Source organism: Carcharodon carcharias, chromosome 2, assembly GCF_017639515.1.
Source record: "Carcharodon carcharias isolate sCarCar2 chromosome 2, sCarCar2.pri, whole genome shotgun sequence".
NCBI lineage: Eukaryota > Metazoa > Chordata > Chondrichthyes > Lamniformes > Lamnidae > Carcharodon > Carcharodon carcharias.
In genome coordinates this window covers 25,022,681-25,042,126 of record NC_054468.1, presented here as the reverse complement: position 1 = coordinate 25,042,126, position 19,446 = coordinate 25,022,681, and the positions used below count along the sequence as shown (strand labels likewise).

Sequence of the window (19,446 nt, the reverse complement as noted above, 5' to 3'; positions counted from 1 at the left end):
CAGGTGTTGCACCTTCTGCGGTTGCATGGGAAGGTGCCGTGGGAGTGGGTTGAGGTGTAGGGGGTGATGGAGGAATGGACCAGGGTGTCCCGGAGGGAGCGATCCCTGCAGAATGCCACCAGGGGGTTGAAGGGAAGATGTGTTTGGTGATGGCATCATGCTGGAGTTGGCGGAAATGGCGGAGGATGATCCTTTGAATGCGGAGGCTAGTGGGGTGATAAGTGAGGACAAGGGGAACCCTATCATATTTCTGGGAGGGAGAGGAAGGTGTGAGGGCGGATGTGCAGGAGATGGGCCGGACGCGGTTGAGGGCCCTGTCAACCACCGTGGGTGGAAAACCTCGGTTACATCCCCTTTCCAACTGGGATGTCCTTGATCAGCTCACCCGAAATGCGGTAGTAATTAAACAACCTAAATTCTCCATTCAACAACAGTCTCACACTGAGTGCTCCTACACAGTGCTGCGCTTTCCAGGGCGGCTGACTGACAGGGAGCAGCAAATGCACTGGCAGAGCGATAGCTGTCCTCCTTAGGATGGATCGCAGGATCACAGTCCACAGAAACCAGTCCCCAGGATGGTATCTGAGAAAATTGAGTAATCTGTTGGGGGGCAGATTGTTGGAACATCATGAGATCCTGCAAGGTACTTTGATCACTGGTATCCGCAGACATGATGGCAGCGGTCAGGGCTTGCATGGGGATTGATTAAGTTTATATGGCCTCAGTCTGAGCTTCCACAGCATTCAGTCAGAGCACGTCTTCTGCTTGTGATGTAATTAAAGGTGAGACAGGTGCTGCACTCCATCATGCTTCTTAACACTGACTGCAGGTTTTCTGGTTGGCTTCCCAATGCATCATGTATTTTTGTGTGCAAACCCATCAGCCTTTTACTGCATGCCACCCCATTGAAGTCCTCATCTGAGTAATCTGCAGTGGGACCAGTGCATAACATTGCCCTCAGTGAGCAGGCATTGTGCTGCCCTTTCCCCCTGCCCTGGATGCTCTCAGTGACGCTCCAAGTGCAGATCCTGCCTTGATACCTCAAAGTACATGCAGTGCCAGTATCTGAGTTGAGGGCTGCAAGTGTGAGATCAAGTGACAGTGTTTGAATATCATCAGTCTCTTCCACTCCAGAGCCACTACCTGGCCAGATGGCAGTACTGGTGTATCTGAAAGGAGAAATTCCCAAAGGTAGTTTTGTGGTGGGAGGAACATTAGAAAGCAAAAGGTGCATCCTTAAATTATTTGCAGCTTGAGAATCAGAAGAGATTGTGGGGTGAGGATGAAGTGGGATTAAGGAGGAGGATAGGTATGAGATACTGTCATCATCCATCTTTTCAGTCCCACCACTGGCCATGGCCTCAGTCATTGCTGCTTCAAAGATGATGAGTACTCTCTCCTCCTTGAGGGTGAGGATTCACAGCTGTGCCTGTGCCCTGCTGGTTATCAACCATTGCATTTGACTGAGAAGGAAGCGTGCCAGTGAGTGTAGTGCAATGTGTTTGGGTGATATGACTATCACAGTCAAATAGTGTGCATAAATTGTGAGATGTGGCTGAGTAATGGGGGTCTGCTGTATTGAGCAGTGTGAGGTTGGTGCTGCAGTTGTTGGAATGTGACTTTCATTAACCTTGACCACGCTCATGAGGTCATTGAATTTCTTGAAATTTCCAATCCTCAAGGCTGCACTGCTGACATTGACCTGCATGGTTATCTGCTCCCATTGCCTTCTCAGACTTCGTCTGGAGAGGTGTGAAGTAGATAGATGACCTCTCTCCTCCATTCAATCTCCTGCACCAGTGCTACATCTGAGAACCTTGGAGCTTGCTCTCTGCCATGTTGTACCATTCTGGTATCTCTGCCAGGTCAAAGTCATAAGTGCAATGAATTCCAGGGCCTTCTCCAGCCAAAATGCAAGTTGCCTTTAAGAAGTGCAGGCTTGTTTTAAGTAGCAAAGGTTAGCTTGAATTCTCATCATTTCGCACCCACTACTCAGTTTGCATACATTGAACAGCATACTAGGCATTGGCTGAACACTGTGATCACATACACGAGCAGGAAACAAGGAATCTGCATGCTTATGCATTGGAACAAATGGTCACAGGTTAATCATAATCTCTACTCTCACTTTTGGTCCTTTCCAATTATTCCCCATTTCTGAACTGCCCCTAGGTTTTGACACTTAACTATAAATTATAATATAAAACGGGAATAAGGATAGAACATATGACTTTAAAAGGGGCCAGCCTTGGCTCAAGTGGAAGTATTCTTGCATCTAGTCAGAGATTGTGGGTTCAAATCCCAACCCAGAGGCTTGCACACAGAACGAATGTTGACATTCCAGTGTAGTACTGAGGGAGTACTACACTGTCAGAGATACCACCTTTCAGATGTGAAACTCAGGTTCTGTCTGGTCTCAGTCAGATGTTAGAGATCCCATGCCAGTATTTCAAAGAAGACCTAATGTCCTTTCAATAATAATCTCTCAACCAACATCAGCAAAACATATTATCTGCTTTGTGTGCAAATTAACCACCACGTTGCTCTTGTTACAAAAGTGACTACATTTCAAAATTCACTTCATTGGCTATAAAGTGCTTTAGGGCATTCTGAAGCTGTGAAAAGTTCTGTATTCCCACCATTCACCAGAAACTCAATTGTCTACCATACACAAGGCACAAGTCAGGTATGATGGAATACTCTCCACTTGCCTGGATGGGTGTAACTGCACAACACCATCAAGAACAAAGCAGCCTACTTGATTGGTACTCCATCCACTCCTTCGACATTCACTCACTCCACCATTGATGCTCAGTGTATATCATCCACAAGACACACTGCAGTAATTCACCAAGGCTGCTTCATCAGACCTTCCAAACCCACGACCTCTAATGCCTAGAAGGACAAGGGCAGCAGATGCATGGGAACAGCACTACCCCAAGTTCCCCTCCATGCAACACACCATCTTCACTTGGAACTATATCGTCGTTCCTTTGCTGTTGGTGGGGCAAAATCCTGGAACTCCCTACCTAATAGCACTATGGGTGTATCTACACCACATGGACTGCAGGGTTCAAGAAGATGGCTCACCACCATTTTCTCACAGGCAATGAGGAATGGGCAATAAATGCTGGACGAACCAGCAATACCCACATCCCATGAGGGAATAAAAAGAGTACCTTTTTTTTTCAAAAAAAAACACAGACTGTGGATGCACTGGCAGTAATCTTCCAAGAATCCTTAGATTCTGGAATATTCTCAGAGGATTGGAAAACTACCAATGTAACACACTTATTCAAAAAGAGAGGGAGACAAAAAGCAGGTAACTATAGGGCAGTTAGCTTAACATCCATCATTGGGAAAATGAGAGAGTCTATTATAAAGGATGTAACAGCAGAGAATTTAAAAATACATAACATAAACAAGGAGAGTCAGCATGGCTTCATGAAGGGGAAATCATGCCTGCCAAATTTATCAGAATTATTTGAGGTGGTAACAGGCAGGATAGATAGAGGGAAACCAATAGATGTAATATATTTTGATTTCCAAAAGGCACCGCACATAAGGCTACTTAATAAGATAAGAGCCCATGGTATTGGGGGTAGTTTATTCTCATGGATAGAAGATTGGCCAACTAATAGAAGACAGAGAGTTGGGGTAAGGTTACTAGTGGAGTGCCACAGGGATCAGTGCTGGGGCCACAATTATTTACAATATATATTAATGACTTGGGTGAGGGAAGTGAATATACTATCGCCAAGTATGCAGATGACACAAAATTGGTGGGAGGGCCAGTGTTGAGGATGACACAAAGATTCTACAGAGGGATATAGACAGCTTAAGTGAGTGGGCAAAAACACGGCAGATGAAATATAATGTGGGGAAATGTGAGGTTATGCACTTCGGCAGGAAGAATAGAGGAGCTGAATATTATTTAAATGGAGAAAGACTGCAGAAAGCTGCAGTACAGAGGGATTTGGGGATCTTCATGCATGAATCGCAAAAAGCTAGTACACAAGTTCAGTAGGTAATAGGGAAGGCAAATGGAATGTTGGCCTTTATTTCAAAGGGAATGGAGAGTAAAAATAGGGAACTCTTGCTAAAACTATAAAGGAACTAGTTAGATCACATCTAGAATACTGTGAACAGTTTTGGTCGCCTTATCTAAAGAAAGATATATTGGCATTGAAGGCAGTCCAGAGAAAGTTCATTGGGTTGATCCAGGGTATGGAGGTATCTTCTTATGAGGAAAGGTTGTGTAGATTGGGCCTGTACTCAGTGGAGTTTAGAAGAATGAGATGCAACCATATTGAAACATGTAAGATTCTTAGTGGGCTTGACAGGAAGATGCTGAGAGGTTGGTTCCCCTTCTGGGAGAGTCTAGGACCAGAAGGCATAATCTCAGAGTAAGGGGTCACCCATTTAAGACAGAGATGAGGAGGAATTTCTTCTGAGGGTAGTTAATCTGTGGAATTTTTTTCTACCACAGAGGACTGTAGAGGCTGGGTCATTAAATATATTCAAGGCTGAGATAGCCAAATCTTTAATCAGTAAAGGAATCATGGGTTATGGGGAAAAAGCAGAAGAGTGGAATTGAGGATTATCAGGTCAGCCATGATCTCATTGAAAGGCAGAGCAGACTCGATGGACCGAATGGCTTACTTCTGCTCCTACATCTTATGGTATTGTGTCTGCGCACCTTCATCCAATTATCTTCCTCCCTTTAACTGTATTACCAGAAGATGACATTTTATATTTAATTCATTCACTGGATGTGGGCTTTGCTGGCTGGGCCAGCATTTTTTGCCCATCCCTAGTTGCCCTTGAGGTGGTGGTGAGCTGCCTTCTTGAACTGCTGCAGTCCATATAATGTAGGTACACCCACAGTGCTGTTAGGAAGGGAATTCCAGGAGTTTGACCCAGCAACAGTGAAGGAACGGCGATACATTTCCAACTCAGCATGGTGAGTGACTTGGAGGGGAAATTCCAGGTGGTGATGTTCCCATCTATCTGCTGCCCTTGTCCTTCTAGATGGTAGTGGTCGTAGGTTTGGAAGATGTTGTCGAAGGAGCCTTGGTGAATTTCTGCAGTGCATCTTGTAGATGGTACACACTGCTGCTACAGTGTGTTGGTGGTGGAGGGAGTGGATGTTTGCGGATATGGTGCCAATGAAGCTGGCTGCTTTGTCCTGGATGGTGTCAAGCTTCTTGAGTGTTGTGGGAGCTGCATTCATCCAGGCAAGTGGGGATATTCCATCACACTCCTGACTTGTGTCTTGTAGGTGGTGGACAACCTCTAGGGAGTCAGGAGGCAAGTTACTTGCTGCAAGATTCCTAGCCTCTGACCTGCTCTTGTAGCCACAGTATTTATATGGCTAGTCCAGTTCAGTTTCTGGTCAATGGTAAACCCCAAAATTTTGATAGTGGGGGATTCAGTAATCGTAATGCCATTGAACACCAAGGGACAATGGTTAGATTCTCTCTTGTTGGAGATGGTCTTTGCCTGGCACTTGTGTGGCGCGAGTGTTACTTGCCACTTGTCATCCCAAGCTTGAATATTGTCCAGGTCTTGCTGCACACGGACATGGACTGCTTCAGTATCTGAGGAGCCGTGAATGGTGCTGAACATTGTGCAATCATCAGCGCACATCCTCACTTCTGACCTTATGTTGGAAGGAAGGTCATTGATGAAGCAGCTAAAGATGGTTGGGTCTAGGACACTACCCTGGGGAACTTCTGCAGTGATGCCATTGAGCTGAGGTGACAGACCTCCAACAACCACAACCATCTTCCTTTGTGCTAGGTATGACTCCAGCCAGTGGAGAGTTTTCCCCCCGATTCCCATTGACACCTGTTTTGCTGGGGTTCCTTGATGCTACACTTGATCAAATGCAGCCTTCATGTCAAAGGCACTCACTCTCACCTCACCCCAGGAGTTCAGCTCTTTTGTCCATGTTTGAACCAAGGCAGTAATGAGATCAGGAGCTGAATGGTCCTGCTGGAACCCAAACTGGGTGTTGGTGAGCAAGTTATTGCTAAGCAAATGCTGTTGATGTCCCCTTCCATTACTTTACTGATGATCGAGAGTAGACTGATGGGGCGGTAATTGGCAGTGTTAGATTCATCCTGCTTTTTGTGTACAGGACATACCTGGGCAATTTTCCACATAGCTGGGTATTTGCCAGTATTGTAGCTGCACTGGAACAGCTTGGCTAAGGGCTCATCAAGTGCTGGTGCATAAGTCTTCAGAACTATTGCCGGAATACTGTCAGAACCCATAGCCTTTGCACTGTCCAGTGCCTTCAGCCGTTTATTTATATCACGTGGAGTGGATCAAATTGGCTGAAGACTGGCATGTGTGATGCTGGGGATCTCTGGAGGAGTCCGAGATTGAACTTCCACTCGGCACTTCTGGATTAAGATTGTAGCAAATGCTTCACTCTTATCTTTTGCACTGATGTGTTGGGCTCCTCCATCATTGAGGATGGGGATCTTTGTGGATCCTCATTCCCCAGTGAGTTGTTTAGATCTAGACTTGATCTAGGCTTCCCATCTACACCCCCTTGGAAGATTGACTAATACATGATCATTTTTTATGTCTATAATTTGTTGATTTCTGATTGTTTCGGTAACCGTAGTCTCAGGTTTTCTGCTTTCTGATTCGTTATTGCACCAGTCTTAAATGTCTTTAACCACCACAACAATTCTACTAAGCTCTGACTCAAAGGAAGTTGACTGATAATGGAATAGCTTTCATTATATCAAATTTCTGAACTCTAATACGTTTTATGATAGGCTTTTATGAAATGGCAGAAAGACCGTAAATACCTGGACAAGTCTGCAGCCTGATTCATCAAGAAGAAAATGTAGAGAGACTATGGCCTCAAATTATGAGTAAATCAACATGCAGAGGTCTGGATCTGCAGAACCTTGCAACTTGATTTATGAGAAACTAAATAGCAAGAGGCATAATAATTGTAGTGGGGTGCCTGGAGCTTGATTTATCAAAATGCTAATGTACAGAGGCTAGGGCCTCTAAATCTGGAATTCAATTTGTAAGCAATGCATTATAGAGTTGGATAACAAAGTTGGGCCAGGGTCATGGATTTCTTTTTCATGCTTTCAATTATATTTTTAAAAAATTCTCTGAGCAACAGCGTAGCAGATGGACTCTTAGAAATATTAATGTAAAGTTAACTAAACTCCTGCACCTGCAACCAACACCAGAGATATACTTGTACAGATCAGATTGCCAGATTGGTGTTTGTAGCCTCATCAGATTAACAATTCTGATGATAACGCTAGAAATGAAAGATACCCCACCTTTAAAGGCACACACATGCAGCCACTTGTAAGTTATTTCTAAGTTATTTCAAATGCACTCATTCAAGTAATGTGATTCTGAAAAAAAAAACATTGCTTTGTGAAGATTATACAAAATAAATTGGAGGAGAGGCAGGCTGGAAGAATGCACAATTTGGGGCCTGCTTAGCAAGATCGGTGAATACAGATAATAATGAGACTCATTCTACAACTACAACTGGTTGCAATTTGACCCATGAAGGAAGTAACATCTTTGCAAACATTAGTTAACCTTTGGTAGTTGATGCACCAAATAATTTTGTTTTACTCTTTCATGGGATGTGGGTATTATTGGCAAGGCCAGCATTTGGTGCTTATTCTTAATTGGCCTAGAACAGAGTGGCTTGCTAGGCCATTTCAGAGGGCAATTAAGAGTCAAGGTCTGGAGTCACATGTAGGCTAGACCAGGTAGAAGGTCCAGGACATAAGTGAACTAGATGGGTATTTACAACAGTCAATAGTGTACTATTACTGAGACTAACTTTACAGTTGCAGATTATTAATGGAATTTAAATTCCACCAGCCACCATGGTGGGATCTGAACCCAGAACACGAGGTGAGCCTCTAGATTACTGGGCCAGTGATGTCACCACTACACCACTGGCTCCCTCCCCATTGTTGTGATTGTGTTTTTTTGATATTGGGAAAGCGTACAGAATCTCATAAATGGGTGGATCTCTTTCCTTTGAAGTAAAAGTAATATTAAAAATCAGAATTTTGGTTGGTTACATGGGTGAGTTTTTTTGATGGAATGTCTTTATCACCCAAGTGACAATGTTTTGGTGAATAAAACTTCTCTCCCTGCAAAAAAAAAACTCTTCAAAAACAGACATTTAACTGCACCAAGAAAAACAGTGACATTCGGAGGAACACACCAGCCCCTCTTCTGTGATGCAGGGTGAAAGCGAATTTAAGATGCTACAGATGGTAGAGAATGAGGATAATCTAATTTCATAAGAAAATGAATACAGCAAATTTCAACAGCGGAACAATTAAGCATTTTATGAAAATAAATCCTCTGCAAAATATTAAGGGAACTCAGGTCTCATTAGCCTGATAGGAATGCATTCAGAACTTCCAACGTTTTGTGAAAAGCAAACAGCACATTTATAAAGACTCTTGTTCATCACTGAAGGCATTCAGATACATTGTAGCATCAACGGACAATGGGATAAAGTTTCTAGTCTCTTCGCTTGATCTGATTTTCCTAAAAATCCCCCAAAAGGGGTGATGTGTGCAGGTATTGTTCTCACTCACCTGTAAGGCCACTGGCTTCTGCTGAGAGAAATGCACTCCAGGACAAGAAGAAGAATATCCCAGTCTCCAGCATCGGGAATTCACAGAGTTTGGTGAATTTCGTTAAGTAATCAAAGCGCATGTTAAGGAGAAAGAAATGACAACATAAACTATAACCCAATTCCTTTACTCACCAAATTTCTCCCATTCTGCCACTCTTCCCATCTCCTTCACTTGGGACATAGCTTCCATGAATGCTAGTTGCTCATCACTACCTCACCCAAGTGGCCATTAGGCACCTTGAAGCTTGACCTTGAATATCAGTAGGCTATCCAACTGTGAAGGACATGGCAGCCAAAGACAATCTTGCCCTCACACGGCAATTACCCATTCATATATACAGCAGGAACACTGACTGGCTTTCCCTTCCTTAACCTGGGACACTTATGAGCAATTAATGTTTCGACTGCCTTTCCTGCTTAGGAATTGAACCGGAGATCCTGCCCAAAGGCACTGAATCATATGTGGGGAGGCTCTGTGCTTTGGCATCTTTAGCAAGATCTCTATCTTCACACCTAGGCTATGTTAGCAGACTGACCAATAGGCTAAAATTGATAGAGTGCTCACTCCTACATCCATACATGCAGTCCAGCAGAGGTCTTTTTTAAATAAAATGATGAAGGTGAAGAGCATATCATATAATGCAGGACACCAGCAAGTTTGAGCAGAGTGAGGTACACTAGGGTAGAGAGCATGTGAGAACCTGTTCTCTTTACACTTGAAATTTCTAGCCTCTACGAGTTTTACTTTACATTTCCAGAAGTGCAATATTCTTTCCCTTTTTACAGGATTAATTTGATCCTGCCAAGTTTATGTTTTAAAAGGAGGTGAGTTACTCACCACAGGATTCCTCATCTCTGGCCTGCTCTTGTAGCCACAGTATTTATATGGCTAGACCAGTTCAGTTTCTGCTCAATGGTAACCCCCAAAGTGTTGATGGTGGGGGATTCTGCAATGGTAATGTCATCAAATGTCAAGGGTGATGGTTAGATTCTCTCTTGTTGGAGATGGTCATCGCCTGGCACTTGTATAGTATGAATGTTACTTGCCACTTGTCAGCCCAAACCAGGATATTGTCCAGGTCTTGCTGCATTTGGACATGGACTACTTCAGTATCTGTGGAGTCGCGAATGGTGCTGAATATTTTGCAATTATCAGTGAACACCCCAACTTCTGATCTCAAGATGGAAGGAAGGGCCTCATGATGAAGCAACTGAAGATAGTTGGTCTTAGGACACAAGCAGAGGAACTCCTGCAGTGATGTCCTGGGGCTGAAGTGATTGAACTCCAACAACCACAACCATCTTCCTTTGTGCTAGGTATGACTCCAACCAGTGGAGAGTTTTCCCTGATTCCCACTGACACCAGTTTTGCTAGGACTCCTTGATGCCGAACCCGGTCAAATGCTGCCTTGATGTCAAGGGCAGTCACTCTCGCCTCACCTCGGGAGTTCAGTTCTTTTGTCCATGTTTGAACCAAGGCTGTAATGAGGTCAGGAGCTGAGTGATCCTGGCAGAACCCAAACTGAGTGTCAGTGAGCAGGTTACCGCTTGATAGCACTGTTGATGACCCCTTCCATTACTTTACTGATGATCAAGAGTAGACTGATGGGGTGGTAATTGGCCGGGTTGGATTTGTCCTGCTTTTTTGTGTACAGGACATATCTGAGCAATTTTCCACGTAGCCAGGTAGATGCCAGTGTTGTTGCTATACTGGAACAGCTTGGCTAGGGGGTTGCAAGTTCTGGAACACAAGTCCTCAGTGCTGTTGTTGGAATATTGTCAGGGCCCATTGCCTTTGCAGTAGCTAGTGCCTTCAGCCATTTCTTGATATCACATGGAGTGAATTGATTGGCTGAAGACTGGCATCTGTGATGCTGGGGACCTCCAGAGGAGGCCGAGATGGATTATCCACTCGGCACTTCTGGCTGAAGACTGTTGCAAATGCTTCAGCTTTATCTTTTGCACTGATGTGCTGGGCTTCCCCCATCATTGAGGATGGGGATATTTGTGGAGCCTCCTCCTCCAGTGAGTTGTCACCATTCATGATTGGATGTGGCAGGGCGGCAGAGCTTAGATCTGATCTGTTGGTTGTGGAATCACTTAGCTCTGTCTATCACTTGCTGCTTCTCCTGTTTGGCACTCAAGTAGTCCTGTGTTATAGCTTTAAAGTTGACACATCATTTTTAGCTATGCCTGGTGCTGCTCCTGGCATGCCTTCCTGCACTCTTCATTGAACCAGGGTTGATCCCCTGGCTCAGTGATAATGGTAGACTGGGGGATATGCCAGGCCATGAGGTTACAGATTGCGGTTGAGTAAAATTCTGCCACTGCTCATAGGATGCTCAGTCTTGAGTTGCTAGATATGCTTGAAAACTATCCCATTTAGCCTGGTGGTAGTGCCAGGCAACACAATGGAGGGTATCCTCAATGTGAAGATGGGTCTTTGTCTCCACAAGGACTGTGTGGTAGTCACTCCTACAGATATTGTCATGGTCAAATGCGTCTGTGGCAGGCAGACTGGTGAGGAGGAGGTCAAGTATGTTTGCCTCTCTTATTGGTTCCCTCACCACCTGCTGTAGACCCAATCTAAAAGCTATGTCCTTTAAGACTCAACCAGCTCAGTCAGTAGTGGTGCGCATTGAAGTTCCCACCCAGAAAACATTCTGCACCCTTGCCAGCCTCAGTGCTTCCTCCAAATGGTGTACAACATGGGGGAGCAGCACGTGGTAATCAGCAGGAGGTTTCCTTGCCCATGTTTGACCTCTTGCCATGAGACCTCATGGGGTCCAGAGTCAATGTTGAGGAATCCCACCGAACCCCCACCCCACCCTTCCCAGATTTTAGTGAGGATCATTTCTGGTCCGTTCGGTTTCATTCCTTATAGACTTTCTAGCTGTTTGATACAGCTGAGTGGCTTACTAGCCCATTCCAGTGGGTAATTAAGAGTCAACCACATTGCTGTGGATCTGGAGTCACATGTAGGCCAGACCAGGTAGGGATGGCAGATTTCCTCCCCAAGGGGCATTACAGTAATTGACAATGGTTTCATGATCATCATTAGACTTTTAATTCCCGATTTTTATTGATTAAATTCAAATTCCACTAGCTGGGATTCAAACCCGGGTCCCTCAGATCATTAGTCCAGTGACAACACAACTACTTCACTGCCTCCCCACATACCCTCTTTTCTTTACCTCCGAGTCATGTTTAAAGCTTAAAGTACCAGAGAAGAAAATTTAGATTACCATAATTGAGAGAAAGACTGGGCAATAATCAGGAACAGGGTCTATAGCTAATACATTCCTCCTTAGCCCTGTGATACCTACAGCAATTGTACTTTCCTCACTGCAGCACTGACAATCATTCATCAAAGACCAAAGATGCAACCTTTCTAGTTTATTACTCAGCACCACACCACAGGGTGCATTTATCAGAGTCACTGGGGAAGTCAATCATTCATTCAGGCTTAAATATTATTATTTTTTTCTCTTTTAAACCTACATGACCTTTCACTTGCGACTCACAGATGTTCACAGTTCTATACAGTTCTATGAGAATTTCTAAAGCTGATTATAAAGCAGAATATGATTTGCTGGCTGCATTTGAAATTTCTAAATGTCACTCATTTTCACGTTTTCCCACTGACAACAATGTAATTGGAACACACTTTTCAAATGTGTGTTTCTCCCACACGCAGCTCTGACTGCATGTTGCTGTCCTGTGGGTTGGCCATGGTTAGTTTTTGATTTCCATGAAACTGTCATGTTGCTGTTCCAGAAAATTCCACTGCATTTTCAACTCTCCCTTTTTCTTTTCATAAGGTTAACCTTATTGCTGGTAATTATTTAACCAAGGGCCTCAGAAGTCAAAAATTAGAAGTGCTCACTGACTTTAAAGCATCAATCTCACTTGAAAGGACCCCTATTCTTAAAAAAATTAAATTCTTCTAAGGAACTATTAACTTCTATGTCCTTTTTGATTACGTCAGTCTTTTTGTTGAGTTTTCCTGAATACTAATTACTAGTGGAATACCTACAAGCTTTGGTCTTATGACTATTTTCCTTCACAATCTATATTAACACCTTAAATGAACGTGATGCTGGAACAGTCCACAGGTTTTCGGATACCACAAAGATCCGTGCAAGTGTTAGAACATTGAAGGAAAAAATAATGACTTAATCTGACCCAGATATGATGAGAGATTAGACTGAGCCTGGCAGATGACACTTAATGCAGATAAATGCAGTGTTATGCATATGACTTGGATTTACGCCAGGAACATGTATACATGCAGGATTTTAAACTAAAGTATGCTGATTCAGAAGAAAACCCTAGGTGTTATAGCACATGAATCCCTAACAGTTCAAGACTAGTGCCAAGGTGCAATAACAAAAGCCGTCAAAGTTTTAGGATGTTGGGGAGATAGACACCAGAATATAGAAAGAGAGAAAAGGAATAAGGTGCAAAAGGGATGAAAGTTTTGGATGGCACTAGAGAAAGAAGTAGCACCATATTAAGTAGAAGCAGACTAAGGAGGACGACAAGGAATATAAAGTCAGGTTTACACAGCGTGTATATAAATGCATAAAGTGTGATGAATAAGATTGGCAAGCTACAAGCACAAATAGCCATGTAGTGGCAATCACAGGAATAGGGTTTAAAATATTGAGGACTGGGTGCTTAATACTCAGATACAAAGTGTTCAGAAAAGACAGCAAAGGAAAAAAAGGGAGGTGGGGTGAAAGTACTGATTAGGGAAGACATTATAGCATTGGAAAGAAAAGATGTCCTTGAGGGAGCAAGGATAGAATCCATCTCATAAGAGTTGAGTGGCAAAGAGTGGATGATCATATTATTGGGCATATTCTATAGGCCTCCAAATAGTGAGAGAGAAATAGAAGAGCAAACCTGCAGGGAAATCAAAGAGGAGATTTTCAAGAACTATATAGCGGTGATGTTGGGGGACTTCAACTACACAAATATGTTAGAGTAGAGGATAAGGAGGGGAGGGATTTCTGAAATGTATTTAGGAGATCTTCCTGGATCTGTATGTTCTCAGCCCAACTAGAAAGAAGGCATTTTGGGATCTGATGCTGGAGAATGAGGTGGACCAAGTGTCATGGATACTTTGGTAACAGTGATCATTATATCATAAAATTTAGATTAGCAATGGAGAAAAGCAAGGAACAATCTAAACTAGATCTTTGAAATTGGAAGAGAGTTAGTTTGAATGGGACAAGAAGGGATATAGCCAGATGTTATGACCAGGGGCGGTGTTCATTGCTGCGCAAACCAAATCCCAGAGGGAAACTTGGCTTACGGGCCACAAGCTTGTTTTTGTATTCTGACAAGGAGATGATGAGGTCACGACCTCAGCAGTAAGAGGTCCAGTAACACTTTTGGGTTTTTAAAAATTAAAAGTAAAAGTTTTTTTTAATTAAAGAAAATTTAGGTATGCAAGATTACAGTTACACAATTAAGGTTAGTCTTACAAAGTATTCCCCAAACATGCTCTGTATTTGGTCAAACCCACAGGTAAACACCCTCCAGGCCACACTCCCTTACCTATGTTTATATATGAAAAGTCCAGTAATATCACACAAGGCAAACTGCTGTAGCTTCAATAAAGGTATACCACATGACCTTTACCTTCTTCTACCTTGCAATGGAATTCACTTAAGAATAAAACTATTTGCTGCATCCCAAGATTTCTCAACAGCTCAGACAGCTCCAGCTATCTCTAGCCCAACAGCTATCCAGCTCAACAGCTAAATCCAGTTATCCACAGTAACACTAATATACTTTTTTCCCTTTCATCTCAGTTCCATTGTTCTCACACACCACTCTGAACTCAAACCCTCCCAAATAGAAGATCTTTCATGTTTCCATCTTGTATTCGCTTTTGTGTTAATAAAATATCATATCCCCACTAATGGTTACCTATGAGACTACTGCAAGATGCAAATATGTTTCTCATCACCTCTGACTCCCCTTTGATGGTCAAACAAGCTCTCAACTTTGCTAAAAATGCAAAAGTTAGATCTAACCTATTTATTTGCAGCTCAAACATAACACCTCCATCCTTTTCATGTTTCCAACCCTCAAGACAACCTGAGTCCTATTAAACTCTTGCCCAGATTTTTAAAAAGATCACAGACACCCCACCTTCTTTACAGAATAACACAATATTCTACAAAATATTAAAAAAAACCCATCTATTCTCACACCAGGATAAAATGGAATCAAAGATTGACAGGAAAGATTATAATAGAGCTATGCATGATCATTAAGGAGATGATGTTTCAGGTACAGGCTAGGTACATTCCAACAAGGGCAAAAAGTAAGAGAACCAAAGCCAGGCCTCCTTAAATGATGAGGAAAGAGAGAATGTGAACAAAAAAAAAGAGGGTGGATGATGCATGTCAGGTGAATTCTTCAAGCAAGAACCAGGCCAAATACAAGAAGTTGAGAGGGGAAATGAAGAGAAAATGACAACTGGCAAAGAGAGAATACAAAGCATAGAATGGCAATTGACAGTTACCAGCACAGGAATAGTATGTAGGTAGTAAGAGGTGGGAGGGGCCTATTAGGGACAAAGAAGGTGATATATTCTTAGAAAAACAGGCAAGGCTGAAATACTTAGAGTACTTTGTATTGGAGTTTACTACGGAAGAGGATGCTGACAAAGTATCAGTAGAAGCAGATTTGGTAGAGGTAATGGATAGAATGATAACTGATAGGAAGGATGTATTGGAAAGGCTGGCTGTGCTTCAAATGGATAAGTCACCTGGCCTGGATGGCTTGCATCCCAGCTTGCTAAAGGAAGTCGGGGTAGAGGTAGTGGGAGGGATTGCCTTACTCTTCCAATCTTCCCTAGAAGGGGAGGTGCCAGAGGATTGGAGAGTGGTCAATGTGACATCCTTATTGAAGAAAGGGTGCAAGGACATTCCTAGTAACTACAGGCCAGTCAGATTGATAGCAGTGATGGATAAGGTTTAGAAACAATAACCATGGGAAAAAAAACCAACAAGCACTTGGAGAGGTTAGAGTTAATTAAAGAGAGCCAGCACAGATTGGTAAAAGGTAGATTGTGCTTGACTAATTTAATTGGTTGTTTTGAAGAGGTGATAGTGAAGGTTGGTGAAGGGAAAGCAATGGATGCTACCTATATGGATTTTAAGAAACTATTTGACAAAGTACCACATAAAAAGCTGGATAACAAAATTGAGGCTCACGGAATAGCAGGGTCACTGTCAGTTTGGATAAAACAGCCTTTAAGGAAGACTGGCTTAAGGAAGATGGTCGACAGTGGTCTTCCCCAAGGGTCAGTGCCAGGAACACTGCTTTTTTCAACATTTATAATTGATTTGGATATTGAAATACAGAATAAAATTTCAAAATTTGCCTATGATGCCAAACTTAAGAGGTGTGGCAGACAGTGAGGATGATACAAACCAATTGCAGCAGAATGGGAAAATAAGTGAGATTGAATTTAATACAGAGAAATTTATGGTGATGCAGTTTGGCAAAAGCTTATTGGGAAAGGCAATATAGACTAAATGACACAGTTCTGAAGAGTGTGCTGTAACAGAGGGACCCAGGGGTGCATGTACGTAGATCTTATGTGGCAAGACATATTGACAGAGTAGTCAGCAAAGCATATGGGATCTTGGGCTTAGAAACATAGAAAATGGAAGCAGGAGTAGGTCATTCAGCCATTTGAGCCTGCTCCACCATTCAATATGATCATGGCTGATCCTCTATCTCAAAGCCATACTCCTGCTCTCGTCCCATACCCATTGATGCCTTTAGAGTCTGGAAATCTATCTATTTCCTTCTTAAATATATTCAAGTGACTTGGCCTTCACAGCATTCTGTGATAGGGAATTCCATAGGTTCACCACCCTCTGAGTGAAGAAGTTTCCCCTCATCTCAGTCCTAAATGACCTATTCCCTATCCTGAGATTGTGATCCCTTGATCTAGACCCTACCAGCCAAAGGAAACATCATCCCTGCATCCAGTCTGTCCAGCCCTGTCAGAATTTTATAAGTTTCAATGAGATCCCCTCTCATTCTTCTAAACTCGTGAATATAGGCCTAGTTGGCCCAATCTCTCACCATACGACAATCCTGCCATCCCAGGGACCAGTCTGCTGAACCTTCACTGCACTGCCTCAAGGCATTTGAGGACAAAGGCAGGGAAGTTATGCTCAACCTTTGTAAAGGTTGCTTATACAGCCAGAGTAATGCATCTAGTTCTGGTCACCACACTTTAAGAATATAGAGGGTCTTCGAGAGGGTGCCAAGGAGGTTTACCAGAATGGTTCCATGAATGAGGGATTTTAACTGCAAGATTAGGTTGAAGAAGCCAGGGTTGTTCTCTTTGGAGTAAAGAATATTGAAGAGGGATTAGATATGTGCACAAGGTATAGGTTTTGTTCAGGTTTGTAAAAGCTGTTCCTATTAGCTGATTTTAACATTGTATTCCCCCGTCAATGTAAGTTTTGGCAAGAGATGCAGGGAAGATGTGAGGAAGAATGCTTTTTTTTCAAATGCAGCTTGTGGCAATGACCTGGAACTCTGCCTACAAGGCTGATGGAAGCAGAGACGATGAATGATTTCAAATGGAAATTAAATCACACTTGAGGGAAATAAACTTACAGGGCTATGGGGACAGAGTGGAGAAATGGGACTGATTGGGTTACTCTACAGAGAACTGGCATTAATACAATGAACTGAATGGCTTCCTTCTGTGCCATAATGACTATATGTGATGCTAGATTGATGCAATATGTTACAAGAAGCATAGGGCCCTGATTTAAGACCAGTGTTCATCTAGTATTTGTCCCATCACACAATGGGTGAGATGGAAGCCAGGGAAAATACTTGGAATGTCATTTGAAGGCATGGAGGCAGTGGAGAGATTAAAGAAGAGATTTATAAGAATGGTTCCAGGGATGAGAGATTACATTTACTTGGGTAGACTGGAGAAACTGGAATTTGTTTCTTCAATAGCTGTAGAACCGGTATCAGAGGGCATAGATTTAAAATGGTTAGCAAAAGGTCCAGAGGTAATGTTGTGAAAAGGTTAAGCAGTGAGTGGTTAGGATTTGGAATGCACTGCCTTATAGAGTGGTGAATACAGATTCAATTATAGCTTTCAAAAGGGAATAAGATTAAATACTCAAAGGATAATTGGAGGAATGGGTGAAGAGTGAAGGACTAACTGGATTGCTCTTCGAAAGAGCTTTCTCAGATTTGATGGACAAAATGGCTTCCTTCTGTGCTTTAACACTCCATGATTCTATGGAGGCTGACTGGATAGGTCTCAAAGCTAGGTGCAAGGATCGCAATGTATAACCAACCCACGCACATTCAATGTAGTGCAGGCAGCATGCCAAATCCATGCTTCCTGCTCATTCAAATGATTACTTTGAGAGGTAATGCTAACCATGCTCTTCATTGGCTGTACACATCAGCTGGGGGCCCGACAGCACTCGTACCTGCTAGTCCTTTTTGTACTTTGCTTTACTGATTGCAACTACAGAGTCATAGTCATCATCTGGCCTAAAAGACAAGTTGCAGGCCTTCACGGCACATGCAGTCAGGTTTTCTATTGGTTAGAACTAAAGGGATAGGTATTTTTCAGAGTGACATCTGAAGGAGAAAAAAATCTAGGATGAAATTCGCCCCCTGAGGGCACCTGTTCCTTCTTTCTTCAACAAATATGAAAATGGACGCTACTGGTTCAAACATAAAATTTTCAAATGAAGCCTCACAGAGAACCTTGCAGCAATAGTGCAGTAATTATAGTTTAGGGAAATGTAGGACTGTAGCTTTAAGAATAATCCTGTGTAGTAAGATCACATGAACTGTGTAGACCAGTGTGTTAGCAGCACAGAGAACCTCTTCAGGAGAATTCTTCATTAGTTATGGAGTTTGATGCACACAGGTAGTTGATGCTACTGTCTTGCAAATAAAGTTAAATGTTTCCACCAAGAAAAGTTGTCTGAAGATCCACTCTTTAACAAAGCCAGCCTGTAGTGTGTGTTCCTCCAGAGATAAAAGGCTATTGCAGCACTAAAGATGAATTGGTACCCACACTAGTCAAGTGTTGGACATATAAAAGGTACATGAGCAAAACCTGCCCAATTCTTACCTGTCCCATCGAAGGACTAGAGGGTAGGTCTTGGTTCATATTGACCTTACCATCACTATCTCTAATGGGCATTAAGTCCTACTGGAGTCTTCCCATGTTCTAAGCTGGTTGCCAGATTTTTTTTTTAAATCACCCTCTCTCTCCATTTATCTCACTCTTGTGATCATTCTCCTGAACTCCATTTTTTTTATCCTATCCTTGTGGCTGCTCAGCTCCCCTTCCCTCTCTGTACCATCACTTCTTGAGGAATTATGAACACTGTTAACAGTGGAAATTACTATGCCCAAATATGACTCAGCAGCATTGCCTGAATCCACTTTGGGAAGCTGTTCCATCAAATAAAAATGCTGGTAAAACTGCACTGCCAGTTTGTTACTGGTTGGGTACCCCTACCATGCAGCTAGTCCAGGACATCACCTGGACAGAAAACATGCTACTTGTAATCTCCTAACTTTCTCCTTCAACTTCAAGCAGTGACAACGACTAATCCTCTCTTTTTACTGTCCAAGGACATCACAAACATTGTAAAAGCTAAAACATAAAAAAATCACAAATTGTTGCAGTATCTCCGGTATCTCAGCCCCATAGCCATCACCTGCAGTAGTATTTTCTCACTTTAACCTGTGGT

At 42.8% G+C, this 19,446-nt stretch overlaps 1 protein-coding gene across 2 annotated transcripts in view; it reads right to left on the bottom strand.

Annotated features, from left to right (window-relative positions):
* The window catches only part of LOC121268984 (sodium/hydrogen exchanger 9-like), a 368,207-nt gene that overhangs the window by 213,714 nt on the left and 135,047 nt on the right, over window positions 1-19,446 (bottom strand). For both annotated transcript variants that reach the window (XM_041173300.1, XM_041173310.1), the window contains exon 8: window positions 8,619-8,724. In XM_041173300.1, coding sequence (XP_041029234.1) covers window positions 8,619-8,724 — 106 coding nt within the window. The remainder of the gene's footprint in view (window positions 1-8,618; window positions 8,725-19,446) is intronic.